Source organism: Actinia tenebrosa, unplaced genomic scaffold, assembly GCF_029948245.1.
Source record: "Actinia tenebrosa isolate PJP-AT-01 unplaced genomic scaffold, QUT_ActTen_1.0 PGA_scaffold4__44_contigs__length_22323623, whole genome shotgun sequence".
NCBI classification, from domain to species: Eukaryota; Metazoa; Cnidaria; class Anthozoa; order Actiniaria; family Actiniidae; genus Actinia; species Actinia tenebrosa.
The window spans coordinates 13,596,333-13,617,072 of NW_028292581.1; the positions used below are offsets into that span (position 1 = coordinate 13,596,333).

General features: G+C 36.6%; 1 protein-coding gene and 1 long non-coding RNA gene across 3 annotated transcripts in view; both read right to left on the reverse strand.

Annotated features, from left to right (window-relative positions):
• The window catches only part of LOC116296992 (uncharacterized), a 14,004-nt gene extending 7,992 nt beyond the window's left edge, over positions 1–6,012 (reverse strand). The window contains exons 1-4 of one of the 2 annotated variants that reach the window (XR_004197181.2): positions 5,708–6,012; positions 5,295–5,357; positions 3,487–4,433; positions 3,339–3,380 (exon numbers count right to left, since the gene is read on the reverse strand). This is a non-coding gene — a long non-coding RNA (uncharacterized LOC116296992). Of the gene's footprint in view, positions 1–3,338; positions 3,381–3,486; positions 4,434–5,294 lie in introns of both variants that reach the window. The other variant, XR_004197180.2, reaches the window with a different exon arrangement.
• A 581-nt stretch (positions 6,013–6,593) lies between these two features.
• LOC116296999 (hyccin 2) lies at positions 6,594–20,335 on the reverse strand. Its single transcript, XM_031705130.2, has 12 exons — positions 20,186–20,335; positions 19,620–19,658; positions 18,222–18,326; positions 17,624–17,758; positions 17,493–17,537; positions 16,621–16,701; positions 15,279–15,400; positions 14,770–14,865; positions 13,542–13,709; positions 12,282–12,369; positions 11,788–11,899; positions 6,594–8,274 (listed from the first exon to the last, which is right to left on the reverse strand). The coding sequence occupies exons 2-12, from the start codon at positions 19,650–19,652 to the stop codon at positions 7,934–7,936; spliced, it is 1,326 nt and encodes a 441-aa protein (XP_031560990.1). The 5' UTR covers positions 19,653–19,658; positions 20,186–20,335; the 3' UTR covers positions 6,594–7,933.
• Positions 20,336–20,740: the final 405 nt, after the last annotated feature.

A 20,740-nucleotide genomic window follows, 5' to 3' on the forward strand; every position in this document is an offset into this window, starting at 1 on the left:
GAGCTGAAATCCCGTAAGTACTCGGTTTCCCATCATGCTTTGTGCTAGAGATTCGTGCTGGTGCACATTGGCTATTCTTGAGGTCAAAGGCACTCGAATTTGCAATCCTCTTTGGTGGGCCGTGAGTGAGCGCTTTGTATGAAGAATAAATGTAGCTTTCTGTTCTTCTTAGAACTTCTTGAAAAGTTTGCTTGATAAGCGAAGCGATTTCACGACAGGTGATCAGTGGCACTTTTGACTCGTATTGTAATTAAGCTCAGGATTCGAACTTTGAATGTCTCTATCAACGTTCGCTTCACACTGTTCAGCTCCTTTTGTATGTTATTGAGCTTCAGTAATTGCTTGTAGAAAAAAATATGCTGATAAATATAAAACTCGCAGCGTTGAAATATTGACAGATTGTTGATACGCCGATTTCAAATGATTTCAGCAAACGACGGACGACTTACAAAAAGAAGCTTTATACTATTTATCGCTATTATTGTCACATAAAATATTTTCGAGGAAAATACCTTTTCTTGACCGGAATAAAAACTACAAATAAACCTAAATAGTGATTGGTCACTGCAGGACAATTGCTGCAAAGGAGACTAACTTGTTACTGGGTTCTAAAAATGCGTTGTGTCTTCCTATTTTCCTGTCAGAAAACGCCAAAATTGTGCAATTCGTGGTTTTCACATGACATAATCACGTGACGGATTTAGGTTGACAGGAATAGGATCGTAATTCATACTCCCAAGGGCAGAAGGATTTAATCGCCGTCAGGTCCCTTCTCTCTTCCGGGGTAGGTAAAGGAGACTCTGCTCGCAGGGTGGTCCGAAGTCCATACGCCGCCTCATTTCTACGGATGTCTCGGGGGTATGGCACAGTGGAATCGAATTTTCCGAATTTTTTTTTTTGGTGGGTCTAAAAAACTTTGTCAAGAGCACAGAGGTTTGTGACGAGATATCTAGTGTTGTTTGAAGTTGACAAAACATTTTAAATTCTTTGACTCCGGGAACCTTTTAGTCTGTCTTTGAGAAGAGGAGGGAAATAATAGTGCTACTATTAGTATTCTGTATCAGAAAAGTTTTGGTGGCAAGTTAGCAATATGCTCAGACGGGATTTATAGGGGATCAAAAATGTGACGTAGGACCAAACATGGAAACGAGGCAGTAATGTAAAATTGCTTGTAACTTTATTGAAAATGCAGTGTTTCTCACGCTGTTTAAGTCACGTGACCTGATAATGTACTGATTCTCACGAAACTCGAGTAGATTATCATTTTTAATGAATAAAATTGTTAATTGTCTTTATGCATAGGAATATAGTCACGTGACCTGCTGGGCATGACAAAGAGGCTGCAACATAAAATTGCCTATAACATTGAAAATCCACTAATTGTCACGAAACTCAATAGATTACATTGTCATTCTCAGTAGCATTATTTACATATTTTAACGGGCAAATGCTTTGTTATAGTAAAGATATGAAAATATTTATGCCGAATAATTCAATGGAAATATCATCATAAATCAAAATAGCAAGAAGATTCACGCTAAAAGCGTCATAAAGATTAATGTCATCATAGGCAGAATGCCAAGAAGTTTCTCCACAGGGTCTTCATGTGACTTTTTGAATATCACATTCCAGTTCGAAAAAAATTGACAAAAAGCAATCCTTTTTGGTGTCACTGCGAAAATGGCTGCACTCAAATCGCTCAAAGACATCACAGACACCTTCGAAGGACAACTGACGTACTTCCTTTGTCTAGATGTATTCACCAACCCCAAAACTCTCGCCTGTCTTCATAGTTATCGTACAGGTGGTATCGCTCAATGGTATCAGACCAAGGGCCGGGGATCAAGGCAACAATCGAATGGACTGTCCCATGTGCAAGACGACCATAGTTGTGGCAGACGGCGATCCTTCAAAGCTACCTTCTTCATTTTACTTTGATTCCCTTCTACATTTGCTTCATGCGACGAAGAGGAGGACGCTAATCAACCAACATTGCGTCAGCTGTGAACAACCGCAAGTCTTGAATGCATTTTGTGCACAGTGTATTGGCTTGATATGTGAGGCTTGCTTCAACGCCCATAAAACCCACAAGATATATTGTAATTAAACTGTTAGTTTTTCAGTTATTTATCTTCTTATTTATTTGTAAATCTTCAAACATTTAATTAATGTAATATATCGCCTCCCGCCTAGATTAGTCTAGTGCTTTTTGCGGGAGGGTGATAAATTGTGTAAATATAGATATTCTTTTGTAAAATAAACTTGAAACATATATAAAGAAATAGAAGATGAGCACCAGCCACAGTGCTCAATAAATTTAAAGAGAAAAACGTAAACAGTTTCATTTAGAACCAGATGCTGTTTCCAACTGAGGTCCACGAGAAAAAGAATCTTGAATAATATTGTCCAGAGGAAACGCGAAGACACAGCGTTTGCCAAAAATTTACTTTTTTTGGATCATCATTCAATACCACCAACTGCAGAGCTTAGAAAACGCTGGACCGGATTCAAGAAAATTGATCGAAGAGCAACGGAAAGAAAAGGACAGACAATAATTAGAACAATCTAAAGTACGAATAAGGTATTTGTTTCTTCAAGTTTTTAAAATAAAATTGACGACTAGTATACTCGACGTTTCGACGCCCTCCGGCGTCATTTTCAAGAGCGAAAGTAAAGCAAAGTAATAATTTGAATATATAAAGTTCTGTAAATCCTCATGGGAGTTCTCTAAAGTAAATAATTCGAAGAGAGATTTACGTGACAAAGAGGAATGTTGATGATGTAGTTAAAATTATTTGTGATGTGGCCAAAGAGCACACGGAAGGGCGATGAAGGAAGAACTGAACCAGACGCTCTAAGAACTAACAACAGCAAACATAAATGAAGAGCACACGGCTATCAAAACAGGATTAAAAGATTCAGAATAATTTGTGCAACATTGCCGAGCATCGTTGGAGAGCCACGTAACATATGAGGAAATGGAAAGTAAGGAAATGGTTTTAGCAAGAGCTTAAAGTGCAAGTAAACCAATTTTTTTTATGTTTTTGAGCAAAAGTTCAACCATCTAGAAATACGAATTTCAAAAATTTTTTATGATATTCCTATTTTTTCAATTTTTTCGAGCCATTCAAAGTGCCCGAAAACAGCCGTTTTGGGATTCCTGTCTTATTTAGGCCAAGCAGAGAGATCGAACGATGTCCTGGACTGATGACGTATCAGGAGTAAGTCGAGCGACGCAGAATTTTTATAAACACATGTAAACTTTGCTATAGAAAGCTTCAATCCTGCAAAAAGTTAGTGCAATAGTTCTTTTTCTTAGAGATTAGAAGGCGAAATACCTTATAGATGCGTAGCAGGAGGCTGTTCCAACTTTCCAGATTCTGAAAGAAATATAGGTTTACATCAATTTCCTGAAGAAAATGATAGAAAACGAAGAAGGCAGTGGGTAAGCTTCGTGCGAACAAAACGTGCCAAATGGTCACCTACCAAAAACTCTCGGTTGTGTTCTGAACACTTCAGAGAGGACGAATTCGAGCATCATTTTGTCCATATAATCGGAACTCCGTTTGGAAACAAGAGAGTTCTAAAGAAAGACGCATTTCCAACCATTCACAAGGAATTGGAAGAGAAGCCGAAGGAAGGAGAGAAACAACAACAATCAGAAGCTCCTTCAATCTTGTACCGTCAGCCAATCCAACGTGACTGGACAATACGATACTCCGTGACAGAGGAAATCGTCACGCAAGTAATGCATAACAACACTGGTAGGATCGTGAAGAACCCGACGGGCCCTGCTCAATCCACAATTGAGTCACTGAAAAAATAATTTCCTCGTTTTATAAACGAGTGCAAGATAATCACCAGGAATACAGAATGAGAAGTGTGTACCACAAGAATCGAGTCTATCGATGTTAGAATAAAAGATTTAGAGGGCAACGACGTGGGAAAGAAAGTGCCTCAAGAGCAAACTGGAAAATACCGTCGTGAGTTTTAAGCCACACAAAAATAGACGGCAAGAAATTAAGGTAAATATTGGAGGAGAAATGATCAAGAACTCGCCTCAGAATGTTCAAACCTGTGAAAAACCTTTGGACGAAGTGGTGGAGGACAGTTGCATAATCCATGGTCAATAGCAGTAAGTGATAATGAAGCCATTGCTGAGTAGAGTAATCATTCAGATATTATTCTTGATGGAAACTATTTGAGAGAGTTTTTGCAGCCAATGAACAGGAGACGACGGTCAACTATATTGTCCATTTGGATTGGTGTTTAATGAAGATATAATAATTGTCACTTATTGTCCAGATGGTAAAGACAGGACACAAGAGTTGGACTTGAACGGTACTTATGTAAGAACCATCTACAGACCTAGCTAACCAATGGTTTGTACCACGTAGAATGTACGTTAGCGATGATTTGAACATCGCAGTATGCTGTAAGGGAAAAAAACTGGGTATCAAACCAAGTATCAAGGTGTTCAATAAGCAATAAACTTTGATATGCCTGATAACGAACAGCCTTGGTAAATCATGTTTGCTGGGGAAATACTTCATAACTTTTAACCAAAATTATGTTCGTGTTGTTGATGCGAATGGAGTTTTCTTGTACAAGAAAATGGAGAGAGAGACTGTCAGTTGAATGTTGTATGTGGACTGGCTGTTTATGATTCAGACATGATTCTTGTCTGTTATGGTCATAATCACCGTGTTCGACCATTAACACAAGAAATTAAGTCAATTTATAAGGCCATTCAGTAGCCGTGGTTCGTGTTTGGTGTTAATACATATCCACCATTCAACACTTTGACATTTCTATACCTCTCATACAGTACAGCGAAATTCTAATCACTTGTTAATTATTTTTTTATGAACACTGTGAGAAATACATTGACTTTTTTCCTTCTTATTATTGCCGTAAGTAAACTTGAAAGTAGTATTTTTTAGTTTTGTAAATTCTATTTTCACGAGTTGAAATTTGATAAAATAATGTTTTTAAGTTGTGTATCATCTAATTCTCTCTACATTTATTCATTGATACTAACAGGGGATCGCGGGTCTGAATTCAAAATCCGAGAGAGGTTTTCCACCGAAATTCAAACCCCCCATCAAACATTAACGAACTTGCGGTCGTTTTTTAAACCAGTCAAAACGCACGTGCTCAGATTTGCATTGAAATTCAATTCATTCATGAAATTTATTGAATTTCAATAAACCCTCGCCCTAGCGTTTCAACCTTTATTTCGAACTTTGAATGTTATTTGTAGCCGTCTTTTACAACGTGGGAGAAATACTTACAGCGTGAATCTTTCTTGAAAGCAGTGGCATCCATTTTCCAAGATAGTTGAGTTGAATCGTTGACTGAAAACCGAGTAGACTTGGTTATTTTTTTAAAATATTTTAAAATGCAAGTTGTATGGAAAAACGAACCCTTTACGTAAACTGAGGCGCACAAAAACGTCCGTTTAGCAATCTGCATCGCTTTGTGATATTGCACTAACTCGTCATACAGTTTGGGATTGTTTGAAATTCGTATTTGTTCCATACTAACAACCAGTCATCGAAATTGTCGAGCAAATGGCGTCGCCGTGACTGAGTCACGTAGTAAGGTCAATGTTTGCTCTATCAGATTCCATGGAATCATGGTGTGACCCGGCCGAATTCATGACATGTTAGAAGAGAATATAGTCCTCCAAGGTCAACGTACTCACCACGTCGAAGTTATTTTACGATCTTTTCGGGCCGTAGAAGGTTATATTTAGGAATCTCACCACAGGGGCTAGTTAGTTGCTTGATTTCATGGGATCCTTTAGTTGCAGTGTTGCCGGTGACCTCGCATAGTGGAATGGTTGGAAATGTGTTTTGAGGCAGCTGAAGTGACATATTTTATCTGGTCTTCAGATCCTTTGTTATGCTGGATGGATTCTTGAAGGGCAAGCTCCCTTACTCCGGGCTTACAGCAGACACGAGAGCGGCACAAATCGAAGATCCGTCTGATGCTGAACTAGTGAACTATGCTGTGATCTTTATTTTAATTTAGTGGTCCAAATAAGGCATGTGACGTAGGAGGCGAAATACGATTTGATATATGTTCTTCGCTTCAAGATCAGTTAAACATTAAACATTAAACATATTAAGTAAGAGTTAATTACCGAGAACGGAGGGAATAAGCCATATACATTCCGAGGTTTGTTGCCGACGTTTGAGGTAATTAAGTATTTTATTTATTAATTGAGGTTTTTCTATCTGATGTTGCTATAAATGCGAAGTTCATTACTATATTGACCTCGCATTTATAATGAGGGTTATAACAAAAATAAAGCCTTGTGAATAACAAAGAAAACCGTGTCAATTGAGAAATAATTAGTACCGGACAGAAAGAAGTCATGCATGAATGCAGAATGGGGGGGGGGGGGGGGGGGGGGGCGATCAAAAAGCCTAGAGTGATCTAAACGACGGATCTTTAGTTTATCTAGCATTTCAAGTTATAAAATTTATTCAATGAGATGCAAATAAGCTTTAAACTGAATTCTAGAAGCAAAATCGTACGCAATTCGTCACCTCAAAATACGTTCCTTGTTATAAATATGTCGAGAATTCGGTGTGATCCACAGCGTGGACATAGTATTTTTATTTCTCACGCTGAAAGATTAATATTTAAAGAAAAAAATAGGGGGTCATCGTACTAATAGACGAGCTATAAACCACTAAATCTAAAATTTTCATCCAAAATCACCATGCTTGTCCGCACGGAGCTGGGTTCTAGTACTTTATACATTCCCTTGAATCTTGTGAAATAGGCGACTTGCACTAAGAGGTCACGTGATCAAATCGGCCATTGTGGTTGGCATTCTACAGGATTTTAGCCAGGCGAGAATGTAAATAAAAGGAAAGATACCGCACTAAATAACGAAAAAAATCCCTTTTTCTTGGCAAGAAATATATTTAGTAGATACATAAAGTAGATTTTGTATATGTAATAGGACTCCATGGTGACTGTCCAATTAAGAAATAATTGGACAAGGAAAATTCCGACTTCCAAAATTGTATGAGGCCGTAGGCCGTTGGCAGTCAGAGGAATTTTTCAAGTCTAATTATTTCTTGATTGGACAGCATGAAATCCCATTACCTATTAATTATATAGCTGCTTAATTAATCCCATATTAACAAGACCTGTCCAATTAAGAAAATAATTGGACAGTTACCTATTGATGGTTTTCATGGCGGCCATGTTGGAGGAACTTAACAAAAGAATTGTCAATGAATTCTTTTGTTATATCCTCCAACATGGCCGCCATGTCTTTTGTTATTTAATTCTCTTGGGAATGGTTGAAAACCATCAATATGGGATTAATGAGAAGCTGCATAATTATGCTATTAACTCGCCAAGAAGAGAAAAAATATGGTATTTTTTGCGATACGATATGAAGACCTACGAAGTGTTTAGTTTTGTTTTCTTTGTCCTTAATGAGACATACCTTAACGGTCCTCTGTCCTGGCAAGTTCGCAAGCCATGTAATTTGTGATAAATTTTATCTGTTTTTATATTTTAGAGCAACCTAGATACAGGCATTATCGAATGTGCCAAGTGTTGTTTACTTTAGATTTTCAAAAACTTCATTCAGAAAGGTCTACCTTTTATACAGGTTTTGCACCACCAAGTGACGGCAGGAACAATAAAATTGTTTTACATGAGAAAGAATTCAATTCCCGAGAGCAAAGGGATTTTATTGTTCTGCCATCTAACCACAGGCAGTCCAAGCTTTATTACGGGCGCCGGCACCACGTGATGGTGCAAATCCTCTATTGTGTTAAATCGCTCATTGATTTTGGGGCATATGTACATTGGAATAAAGCCAATGCTATTGAAGTCGGAACATAAAAATAGGCAAGTAAAAACCGGAGTGAAAACAGTTATACCCTTCTCCCAATATTTTCTAAAATTTTGTGGAACAAGCTTTATCATCACTACCCTCATCGACTGCTGTCGTTTTTCGATCAATATTTTGGACTGAAGTAATTTCCTCTTTCAACGTGTCCTTGGAAGGGAGGGTTTCTAACTCGTACTCTATTTTATACGGGTGTAATGACATCTTCCAGTGGCCTGTGCTGCTAGACTTGACATGTGTTCGTAACACCTTATCTTTGAGTATTTTCTCTGGGTGTGGAGCACCGTCGATCTGGGGGATTTCGTCGTTACGGTCCGAGTGATTCTTTAAATCGTGAGGAGCAACACTCATGCCTTTGGTGGCTAATGCTACGAGAGGTTCTTTGAAATCTGGAAAAAAAGACAACATGTTCATGGTTTTAGAATTATTTTCAAGAGAATCATAAAAAAATTATAATGGCTTCTTGTTTTTTCAAGAATAACATAGGGTTCGCGTGACATCATATAAAGCCGACATCTTGGTTTCTACTGTCGTGCCAAACAGATATCCTACATTTGTTCTATTGTCATTCTATTTATTGTATTAGCATAGCGGCTACGTCTTTTGTCCTCTTATTCTCATGGAAAAAGATAAACGACAACTATGTTTACAAAAAAATTTCAAATCTGAATAGATGACAATCATTTGTTAGAAAAATAATCGCAAAATGGAGAAAATGACGAAAGACATGACCTCATGCATGGCCGCCATGTTAGGGAAACGTTTATCAAGTATCCATCTAATATGGCGGCCGTGAGGTTGTACTCAAACCAAAAATACTATTGTTATATTAAGATAAGAAAATAAACATGTTTAATTTTTAAGTTTCTTTCTCTAAAACCTCACCGAGAGGTTTATGCATTAATTAGGGTGTTATTCTTGAGAATTATAAAGGTTTTTTAAAGAACACGTTCTGGCTTAACTTTATCTTTTTAACGTTTATTATTCGGATGATAATCATTTTTTGTTAATAAACCGTCACTCTTGAATAATTGACATAATATTTTCCCATGTGCCAATATTTTCCTACGTGTCCCCATTTTCCAAAATTTCCCATTTCAGATCACGTGTCATTCTTTGGAGAACAAGATCCTTTGTTTGAGTGGTATCCATATTCATATATCTTCTGATGCGCAACCATTAAACAAAGAAATAATACTCTAGGGAATGACAAATAGTCTGAAAACAGTGAGAAAACCGTAGATTAGGTCTATACTCACTCCAGTAAGCGCTTCGGCGTTCGCTTCTTTGTTGTTTTCCCGCGAGTGTTTGCTCTAATTGGCATGGGTACGAGCTCTGTGATTGGTCAAATTATCCGTATGCGATTCCGGTTTTGATTCTTTGGTTCAAACAGGATAATGACTGTCATAATCGAATCGGAATCGTAATAAAAAGAAAACCTGACCTTGCCGATCACGACCCCGTTGCCCTTCTACTTCCGATTTCGGTTTGAACTCCCATTTTTAGTTCACACTAGTCATTTATAAGCATCTTTTACGATTGCGATTCAGATTCCAACGCTATAGTTCATTTATGTCAACCATGCAGACTTGAGCACACTTAAGGTGACTGCCTACTTTTGGAAATTGATTTAAGCTTTTTTTAAAACTTCGATTTTCCGAATTGAAATTTAATGCTGATTCCAAATCTGGAAAGAAAAATAGGGTGTCCCGAGCTCGTTTTCGAGATAATCAGCATTTAATGGAAGCCTACGCACGAGCTTTTGGAGTAAAAATTGCGCCACTAGAAGTGATTAGAAAAAAATTAAGATGAATAAGATAATAGTTATTTGCAGACTATATGATTGCATAAATGAAGGCTAGTCAATCATTCTACAATAATACATGGATATTTTCGACAAAAAGACAGAGAGATACATTGATTTGTCATATTTTGTAGTTTCGGTGCTCTTAGAAAATCTCATAAAGTAGAACAAAAATCCCTACAAAAATCTATTTTTTCACGTGTTCCTGATTTAAACTTTTCCTAAAATGTTGATATAACCTAGATTTTTAGGAGTTTCTTCGAATGAGCTATCAAAAAATATAGAGTCCCGTGCAAAATGTGAGGGTTTTGCCCTGTTGAAGCTCAAAACGCGTATGGTTCTTCAATAAAATCTTGTAGATTTTTCAGCGGTTTTTGAGCGCGCGCTCATCGTGGGCTCAATTCGAACGTTCAAAAGTAGGCAGCCACCTTAAAGAACTAGTAAATATGATCTATTTATTTATTTTTCTAAATTAGTCAAAACTCAATCTTTTTTTTGTTTTGTTTTGTTTTGTTTTGTTTAAGTTAGCTTTTAATTGTTTATATATATATTTTAATTTTTTAAATAAATTTTTTTTATGGGTTTATAATGAAGCAAGCGATTGTATGCATATGGTTATAGTAGATTTAAGGTAAAAAGAACGTTTAGGCACATATTTGTTAATCCCAGTATAGTTTATTTATCATTTTATAACATGTTTAAGATTATATTGAAACATTGCAAAAAGTTTTATATCCTTTAATCAAAATTTATTAAGATATATCCAGCAAGAGCATTAGAAAGAAAATGAAAACAAAGAGAAAAATAATAAATAATAAAGGAAGAAAAAATAAAAGTAGACCATATTCTTCGTTTGCACGTTATGTCATCGCGGCCATGTTGGTACCATTTAACAAAAGATTTCTCATTAGTATCCATTGTTAACGGCACCACAATGACCGCCATGTTTTTTTTCTTTTAACTCTCTTGGGAATGCTTGCAACCCATCAATAGAGTGGTTTCATAAACCCATGAAATGCAATTTACCATATTTAGTACTATTACACTCTAATTCTTTTGTTTTTTTATTGTGTTTATCCGACAACTACACTGTAATTAGTACCTTTAGTTTCATGGGTTTATGAAAACTACTTTGTCCGTGAAATAGAACTAACTAATTAATATAAAATAGCACTAATGAAACAATTGAAAACAAAATATATAGATGTGTTTAGTGCTATTTAGTTTGTGTGCTATTTCACGGATATGGTTTGCAATGTAAGGCCAAGGTCAAACGTCGAACTTCACATGAGCCGAACCTAATTCCATAAATAAAGACCGCCTTGTTATCCATTGTTTCAATTAGGTTCGGCTCATGTTAATTTGGACGTTTGACCTGAGCCTAAGCAGTGGCGTAGCGGGAGTACCAGAATACCAGAGCTGGATGGGCGAGGCTGACCACACGCGTTTTGGCGCAAAATTTTTTGCCAAATCCACAGGTAGCTCAACAAAATGTGAAAAAAGGAAAACTACATCTCGGTAACTAACAAGAAAGAATATACGTTTAGACGTATATTTGTTTACGCACCAAACACGTTTCTTTCTGTTTACCCTCCTAGTACATTTGATCTTATATTACTTTTTACTTTTGCCTTAATAACCTTAAAGGTAATGCGCTATTCATTATACAATATGAGGTATTAAATATTTTTTATTTAGGTCTAGTGATAAAAATTCTTAATTTTCAGATCCGAAGATTGTCGAACCCCCACCACACACACACACACACACACGCACAAACAACAACAAGAACAAGAACAAGAAGAAGAACAACACAACAACAACAGCAAACTTCAACGTCGACGATGACGAATATCCGGGAGATTGACATTGAGACTCCCGGATAACCCGGGAGACAATTAGCTACCTTGATAATTCAATAATATTAATAATAAAGATCACAGCCAAGTATCCATTACTTTCTTTCTATCAGCATCGTGTGATGGCATCTCTACTGTATCACAAAACTCATCGTTCTCACTTAGAACGCTCCCATTTTCTTCACATGTGTTATAGGAATCTGCATCGGATATCCCCGGTAAGCCGAGTGTTTTATTACCTGGTGAGGCTGGGACAGCGTGTGAATCTGACACTTTCACTTGTAAACCAAGGGGTCCATTGTGAGGAAGACCACCAGTAGTAGTCAAAGAATGGTGGACTGCATTAGTTAACTGGTAAGGAAGCAGATAAGGTTAATAGGATTTGGACCCATGACCTCTTCAGGGGGGTAACCAAGGGTGGTGCATTGGGTGCACGTGCATCCCCCCCCCCCCTTTTTGCATCCGCAAATCTTTGGAATTTTATGACAATTCTTAAGGATGTTAGTTCACTACATGAAATTCCATTTTAATTTCATCTGCACCCACCCGGCAAAACCTCTGGTTACGGCCTTGCTATTGCAGAAGCCTAACTAGCGAACTAACAGAATTAACCGGGTCGGGATCAAACGGTATGGTTTATTAAGCAACCAACAAATATATCCACTGAATGTCCATTTGATTTCCGTCAACCTTTTTACATATTTTTGTACAAAAAAATTAAAAACGGACTTACAACGTGAGCTTGAGCCAGCAGACTATGAGCTGCTCTGTAGTGTAGCTTCTCCACAGCTGCTGTAGCTTCGACACCATATCCATTATACCTAGAATTGAAAAAGCCGGAAGAATCATTAATCACATATATGTATTCCAAGACACAAACGGAAAAGTATAATGTGCGAGTAGGCGGAGATTTTACTGCTGATTTTCTTGGATGTTCAAGGGATTTTCTCTCATTTTGTCTTACATCCGTCTGGTGTTCCTCCCTCCACATAATTACTCAAAATTTTCGTTACAACTGCTGTAAATATATGACGAAACAAATAGATTAAATCTCTATTTATAACGTCTCTGAATGAGACGGGAATGCCATTTTACGTGGTCATCCAAACCACGGAGAATGTCTAACCATTTGCAGAGATTTTTAGAGTAAAGGCGGCACCTTAATTCTACTCAGACATTGAAACTTAATTAAAATAATCTTTATAGTTCTAATAATGACTGGTTTAAGTTTTTCTTGATATTCCAATGGGAAATATTTATATTTTTTTGCGAATCTTTAAAAGAGTCAGTGACGTCATCTACTCAACAATAGACATCGTCTTATACTTTCTCTGAATTTTGTGATCAAAATATCCGCCAGTTTAATACTCAGGATTGAAAAAAAAAAAAAGGAAAAAATCAATGCTGATTCCAAGCACGTTAACTCCCTCAATCGACCTTTTGACTTCATACAAATAAAACTAAAAATCAAGAAGTTATTTGCAAAAAAATGTATGGAGCGATGTTTAGTCACAGACTCCTATAACAGATAACGGTTGCACATGAGAAGACACACAAATATGGATATGATATATGACTCAAACAAAGAATCTTATTCTCAAGAGAATGGCACGTGGTCTGGATTGGACAAAACATTACGAAAAAGGAAAAGAGGTCTTTAAGCCCCATTTACACTAGCGAAATTTGCTGCCATTTTTTTTTTTTTTGCGATTTTGTCCATAATAAATAATGGTAAAGAATTTACTTGTAAAGTTTTTTTCAGGATACAAAGATTTTCCTAGACGAATGTCTCTTTTGAAGGATGAGACAAAAGATTTGATATTTCCGAAAATTACCACAAAAATCGCAGCAAAAATCGCAGCAAAAATCGCAGCAAATATCGCAGCAAAAATCGCAGCAAAAATCGCCGCAAAAATCGCCAGTGTAAACGGGGCTTTACGAGGCAGGGCATACCATACATCTTTAGTGCTTTGAAAGCATCATACATACTTACATCAGGTAATACAAGCCATGAATCAGCTCCTGGATTAAGTCAGCACTGAGAGGGATCCTTGGATGATTTGTTAGTTTAGCTTGTTCTTCGTTACTAATAAATTCTGCAGACACATTCATCATACCCGGTTCTGGAGAACACTGATTTGGAAATCCGGATATCGCAATTCTAGGAGAAAAAAGTCGAATCGAACAAAGTGAAATATCAGGTTACGACTTTTAAACTAGAATGATGAATGCATTGACAGGCAAATCAGAATGCAGAATTTACAGAAAATGTCTTCCAATTTGAATGTGGGTTGCAGTGAAAAGTTGCAACGAGAAATTATGGGCAAAATCCACTTGGACATAATGTTTTGACCATTTCAGAACACGCGTCACTCTCTTGAGAATAAGATTCTTTGTTTGAGTTGAATGCATAATCATGTATTTTGAAACGCGCAATCGTCAAGCAAAGAAATAATACTCTAGGGAATGACACGTGGTCTGAAATGGGAAAGCAGTGGATTAGGTCTATTAAAGCTTAAAATCTCTTTCTTTCTTTCGTTCGTTCTTCTTTCGTTCGTTGTTCGTTGTTCGTTGTTCGTTGTTCGTTCGTTCGTTCGTTCGTTCGTTCGTTCGTTCGTTCGTTCGTTCGTTCGTTCGTTCGTTCGTTCGTTCGTTCGTTCGTTCGTTCGTTCGTTCGTTCGTTCGTTCGTTCGTTCGTTCGTTCGTTCGTTCGTTCGTTCGTTCGTTCGTTCGTTCGTTCGTTCGTTCGTTCGTTCGTTCGTTCGTTCGTTCGTTCGTTTCGGGGTTTGCATACATTTATAAAGTTCATTCATCAAGTTCTACCGGAATTATTTTAATTAAATAAAATATTTTTGAAGTTCAATATGTTCTTAGAAAGCAATACTAGTATCTAGCAAACAAATTTAATTTGATTATACATATTTAAAATGCGCGCGCTCATTGGTTGGCTACCGTGTTTATATCAGAGGACAGAGACGCGCTCGCGCGAAATCCTCCAAAAACAATATAAAACAGCTACTTATGCCTGTGTACTGTGATGTAAACACTCTGGGAGTTATATATAGAGCAGTCGAAAAGCAAGAGAACACTTATGCCTCGTGTTCCTAAGTTTGCTTGCTAACGTGCTCTCATCTCCCAGCGTGTTTATATCTCAGAACAGAGACATATGCGCGCGCGCTTTATATTTGGGAAAACAAACTCAGTCAGCTTATATTACCTACCTGTAAGCCATTAACCAGAAGCTTTTATGAGATGCCTTGTCCATGAATGCGATACTTTTGTTGTACTGATTGACAGCTACTTGCAGAACTGACATCCTAAGATCAAAGACCAATCTATGTGAGTCAGAATGGAAGGGGAACATGACACTTCTGATACCAGACAACTTTGTGCTTTGCTCCCGTGGGGGTACTCTTGCCCGTTTAGGGTAGGGATGTGCCGCTGAGCCCTCTGAACCCTAACCCTGTTCCCGGGGGGCTTTGCTTATATTTATCTCCTATTCTATCCTGCCTCAGAAGCCACAGTTCTTATTGTCATATTTGAGAATAGTCGCTAATTTCAGACAATTCAGCTAAAACAAATCAAACGGAACCAAGAGATCCAAGTGAATTCCAAACTCCACCGTACACTTTGTTTCGTCTATTCAACTGTTTCTTTAGTCCTTGTACGTGTTTAAGAGTGACAGTGTATGTATGAACATTACAATACCATAGATATCTACCGTTCATACCTGTTTGAGGCTGTTATTCTATTTAGCTGTTTCTTTGGCCCTGGTATGTTGGTCTCGTTCAACTCATGACGGCTTAGTGCACTCTCAGTCAAAGCTGACTGGGATGTAACATCTAGTGATGACTATAAATATAATATAACAATACTATTACACAAGGCATCCTCAAGAGAAAATAAACTAAGAGAAGGAATCTCTGGGCCCGGTTGTACGAAGACTGGATAGCACTCAGATCCGGCGGATAAATCCTTATCCAGTGGATAAGTCGATGCTGTTTTCAAATAAACTTATCCACTGGATAAGATTTATCCGTCGTATAACGCTATCCCGGCTTCGTACAACCCGGCCTGGAAATCATGCTTGTAACTATCATAGGCACTGTTTGATGCTATTTTTAGAATCAATTTTCCTTCGTTTGTTTTTCTGCACACGTGTGCATAATGCGCGAGCTGTTTGCTCACATTTTTTGAAAAAACGCCAAAAAAAACGAGCAAAAAAAGTTAAGCGCACGCAGTACGTCAAGTGCATGCAGAAAAACAAACGATAAAATGAATGATTCTAAAAATAGCATCAAATATTCTAAAAATAGCATCATGACGGGTTGCGAGGATTCCTTTTCTTAGTTCATTTTCTCTCGGCATCCTACGTTGCAGACATTGGTTGGTTTCATCTGCCCTTGGTAATAAGCACTGTTGGCATAGCGGCGAGAGCGCTCCAGCTTCTTACTGAGAACCAGGTTGGATTAATGGACTCGGCATTGTATGTGGGCAGAGTTTTTAGTTGATTCTCTCCTGTGCTTAGAGGGTTTCTCCGGGTTCTCCGGTTTTCCTCTCTCTGCAAAACATTACATGCAAATTGCAATTCGATCTGTGAGTTAGCCACGCCCTTACTCTGTCAGCCCAGAGATTATTTCAGGGTTCGACCTGTGAGTTTGCTCTAAAAAGTATACACTCTAAAACAATAAGATAAGCGCATTTAACCATGGTCCAAATTCTAAATGACAGAAATCAGATAATGAATAAATATCCTGAATTTCAACTGTCATACCGGCTGTCATTATCTAATCTATTTCCTGTCAAACACCCTAAGAGGTACCGGCTTACTCTGTTAGTCCTTTTAGACTTGTGGCACCCTAAGAGGTACGAAATCATAGTCTGTGTATGAGAATATATATGAAATATATATTTGTACTGTGGCATCGTGCCCTTTATATAATATATATGAGAGTTCCCCCCTCCCCGGGGTGATTTTGGGCCAAGAAAATTGTTAATAATCTAATGAGTAATAATAATTATTAATACTTTTATCCTTAAGCACATTACATTAACTTAAAGACCTCAAGTACCTCATGATAGATAGATGACCTTGATAACGAAGGCAAGCGGAATGTCTTGGAGTTGGGTTGTCCGGCATTTTTTTCAGCTTCCTATTATGTTAGTATTAATTCTATTAGTAAAGTTAAGATGTCTTTTTATTCTTAATATCAAAATATATATAATTACGTCAGAAGAGATAACTAGCTAAAAACTTGTGACATTTCGGACGCTAGTCCTTCGTTTTAGTAAAATATAATTACGTCATTCTATTGTTCCTTGAATCAATAATTGATGATAATTGTATACAAAATAATTAGCAAAAAAGTATAGTGATGATGCTGCTAGTGTTTGATGTAATAGATCAAAAACGAGTGCTTCGTGTTTGATCAGGGCATCCAAACACTGAGAAACATGATGAAACATGAGGCTGTTAGGCCATAGGTGTTTGGATGCCCTGATCAAACACAAAGCACTCATTTTTTAACTGACTTTTTAAAAAGTCTTATTATAATTCATTTGTTCTTGAATCTCCTGAGACTAATAAAGTGATCAGTGTTTTGATCAGTGTTGTGATCCACTTTTGATCAAGTATCAAGGTGCGTGCACATGACTAAAATGCAAAGAGCTATTGGTCATTGACCTCATGAATTATTAATGAGTTTGAGAAGATGATAATGATAGTGATGGTGGTGATGATGATGATGATGAAGTTAATGACGATGATGATGAAGTTGATGGTGATGGTGATGATGATGATAATGCTATTGGTGAGATATATCGGGATATTGTAAATGATTATATAATAATAATAAAAATGATGATGATGACAAACGATAACAACAACAATGATAATAATGGCAATGATGGCGATGACAAAGAGGTATAAGTTCTTTATACTTACAGTATTGAAAATAGCCAGGAAAATAGCTTCCAGTTTACCATAACCCTAAAAGAAATATTAGTCTTTATATTAACATTGTCTTTGACACTCAATGAAACTATTGCATATGACAAAAGTGTATGAATAAATACCTGTTTATCTCGTCGAGTCATGGCTGACAAATATATCCATATAAGGGGAGGGACAAACTGCAACACAAAGCATCTCGCTTCCCTCTCATTACTGCGATACAATTGGAAGAGTGTACTGTACAGAGGATGACTGACCTGAACAAAATGTGACTGTATTACATCTAGATTTTATTTCCTCATTTAAACATGGCTGACCTCACTATGTGAGCAGAGTTTGTTAGGTCTCTCCCTTGACTGAAGGGTTATTTTCCACATTCTCTGATTTATTTTCTACCTCCATAAAACCTAATGCACATCACTGTAAATTTCAATAGTCCATTTTACAGTTCCATTCAGTTTCGGACGTTAGTCCTTCATCAGATTGATTGATTGACCCCGACGAAGGACTAACGTCCGAAACGTCAGTCTACTATCTTTCATACCTATGGTGATAAAATTATCTACTACGACACATTTGTTTCAACTAAAAAACACCAACACAGTCTGAGCTAGTTCCAAAACTAGTCGTTATCTACTCAATTTATATTTACTAATTAATAATAATTTTATAATAACACGGCTTTTCCAAGTGAAAATCAGGGCTTAGTAAAGGTTTTACCTGTTTTTTATAATGACATGACAAATTTTCAATAATACTTTTTATCAAACCCTCTTCATTCTTCATTTTTTTGACAATGTCTTGTGGGTTCTGGTTATTGCAGTCCTGCAATTAAATTACAAATGGCAAAAGTATTTAAGAAAAACAAATCAATACATAGCTTGCTCAATAAATCAATAATTATAATGGAACTAAAATGAATTTTAATTCCATTAATAGACCAGTTTCGAATTCCAAATTACCGCTGTGTTCCTTGATTACAGACTCATTTGCACAGGGTTAGCCTCGTATCAGTGTTTAAATATTTACAAATACCAACAGAGAAGTAAAGAATGCACAACTTCAACAAAACAAACATTTTGAAACTTGACGGACCTTGACTGGAACACGTGAATATTCTGCACAAACTTGAGGCTAACCCTGTGCAAATGAGTCTGTAATCACGAAACACAGCGGTAATTTGGAATTCATAATGGGTCTATTAATTGATTTTGCCTGCCACTATTTTCATTTCTACATGTTCATCCAGACCAGGAGTATGCTCCTGTCAATCAAATAGGTTCTTAGATTACATAAAGGTATGTTGCAATTATATGTTGTTGTTGTTTTGTGTGGACCAATCCCCCAGGGGGGGTACTCCGCCAGAATTTGGATAGGGGTGTTCTGCTGGGATTCTGAAAGGGGTACCCTGTTTATGATAAAAAACTCAAATTTGTGGACCCTGTTTATAACAAAAGATATAATTTATTGCACTGAGTTCCTGTTTCAATTATCATGTCATCTCGCGTATCGTTTTTTATGACAATAATAACCAGTTTCGTTTAATACGAAATAGAATCCCTGAATATGACAGGAAACTCAGGGAGAACTTGGAACTTGAGTGAAATTGCATACCCTGTTTATGACAAGAAGCTCGAAAAACCATACCCTGTTCAGCGGATCATCCCCGTATAGTCCATATATGGGAGTACCCCCCCCCTCCCCCTACCAGTCCCAATCAAATAAATTATTTGATTGGTAGTGGTCTCTACAGAAAAAACTTATGGGTCAACTGGAATTTGAACCAGAGAAGGTATGAACTAAACAGCAGTAAGACTACTGTAGCACTGCATGTAACCAATGTCTCTCACTGCTGATTAATCAATAAATGATTATAAATAATAATCTTCATTGAAGATAAAAACACATTCTGATTAACCTATCACTTGGCACATAACACAAAGATAGAAATATAAATCAACAACAACAACAAAATCAAATTTAAGGAATCATGCCAAAATACATTTTGATAATTTATACCGTCCTTTAACTCAGAGAAAGCATGAAATTCCGGTACAGAAATATATAATTATAAATATATATACAGTATATTATATTGTTTTATATGTATATCTTTACCTGTAGAATACCATAAATTTTCTCTTGTTCCATTTTTGCCTATCACCAAGAGCACACACACAAAAATATACATATTAGCTTATATATTAAAAAAGAAACAAATGTCAATTTGAACAAGTACATTCTATGATATGGCAAACTTCGATTTTTTGAAATTTTCCCAGTCTTTGAAACAAGTACAAAAATTATAAAACGATGGAGGCAGAAAATCGATTCGGGAGATATAAACTAAAGCTTATTATTTATTTTATCTTAAGTTAAAAAATCTAAAATCAAGTCTGTATTTTTTACGAGATTTGCATTGTGATATGGGAGCTTGATTAAGTCAAAGTTAAAGTCCAAACTCTTGGATTCAGTAAGATTTACTAACGTTTTCTTAGCATAATAAAGTGTATAATCGATGGTTAAGCAACAGTAGAAGTAAAAAAGATCATAAATACATGGAAAACATGCTATAAAATTCCATATTTTAATATTGAGTAACAGAAATCACAGAAAAATATTCAAGCTTCAGGCTCTTATCTCTGTCAAATATACTTTTGATTTTCGATCCATCGAAAACTTACCTTAAGAATTGAAGACGATATACAGATAAAATAAAGCTAAAGAGGTCGGAACATGTTGTATATTCAAGAAAAAATAATCGAAAATGAAAATCTTAAAATAATAATAGCGTTCTTTTGAAGCAAAACAATTTTCTGGCAGCCATTTTGAACCTCGTTTCCAAGTGTCGGATTCTGACACAGGAACCCCAGTGTAAGTAGATCACGACGGGTCCCGTAATACAATACGATAACGGAATACGATAACGGAATACGATAATTTTATTTCAAGAGGGAAACTCAATTACTAACTTACGGCCCTCCAAATAATACATAAATAGATGTACAATATAAATTATTAAATGATATATACATTGTTATTCATGTTTTATTTTTACGTACAATGTTATATTTTTTGCATATATTTCACTAATCATTTCATGAGGTCTCGTGTCCCGTTCGTGACTTTCCTTTCTGGGTAACTATTAGTTTTTTTCTGTTCAACACATTGTATTATTAGTTTCCCAATAAAGCTGTAAAAAAAAAAACAACAACAACAACAAACAAACAAACAAACAA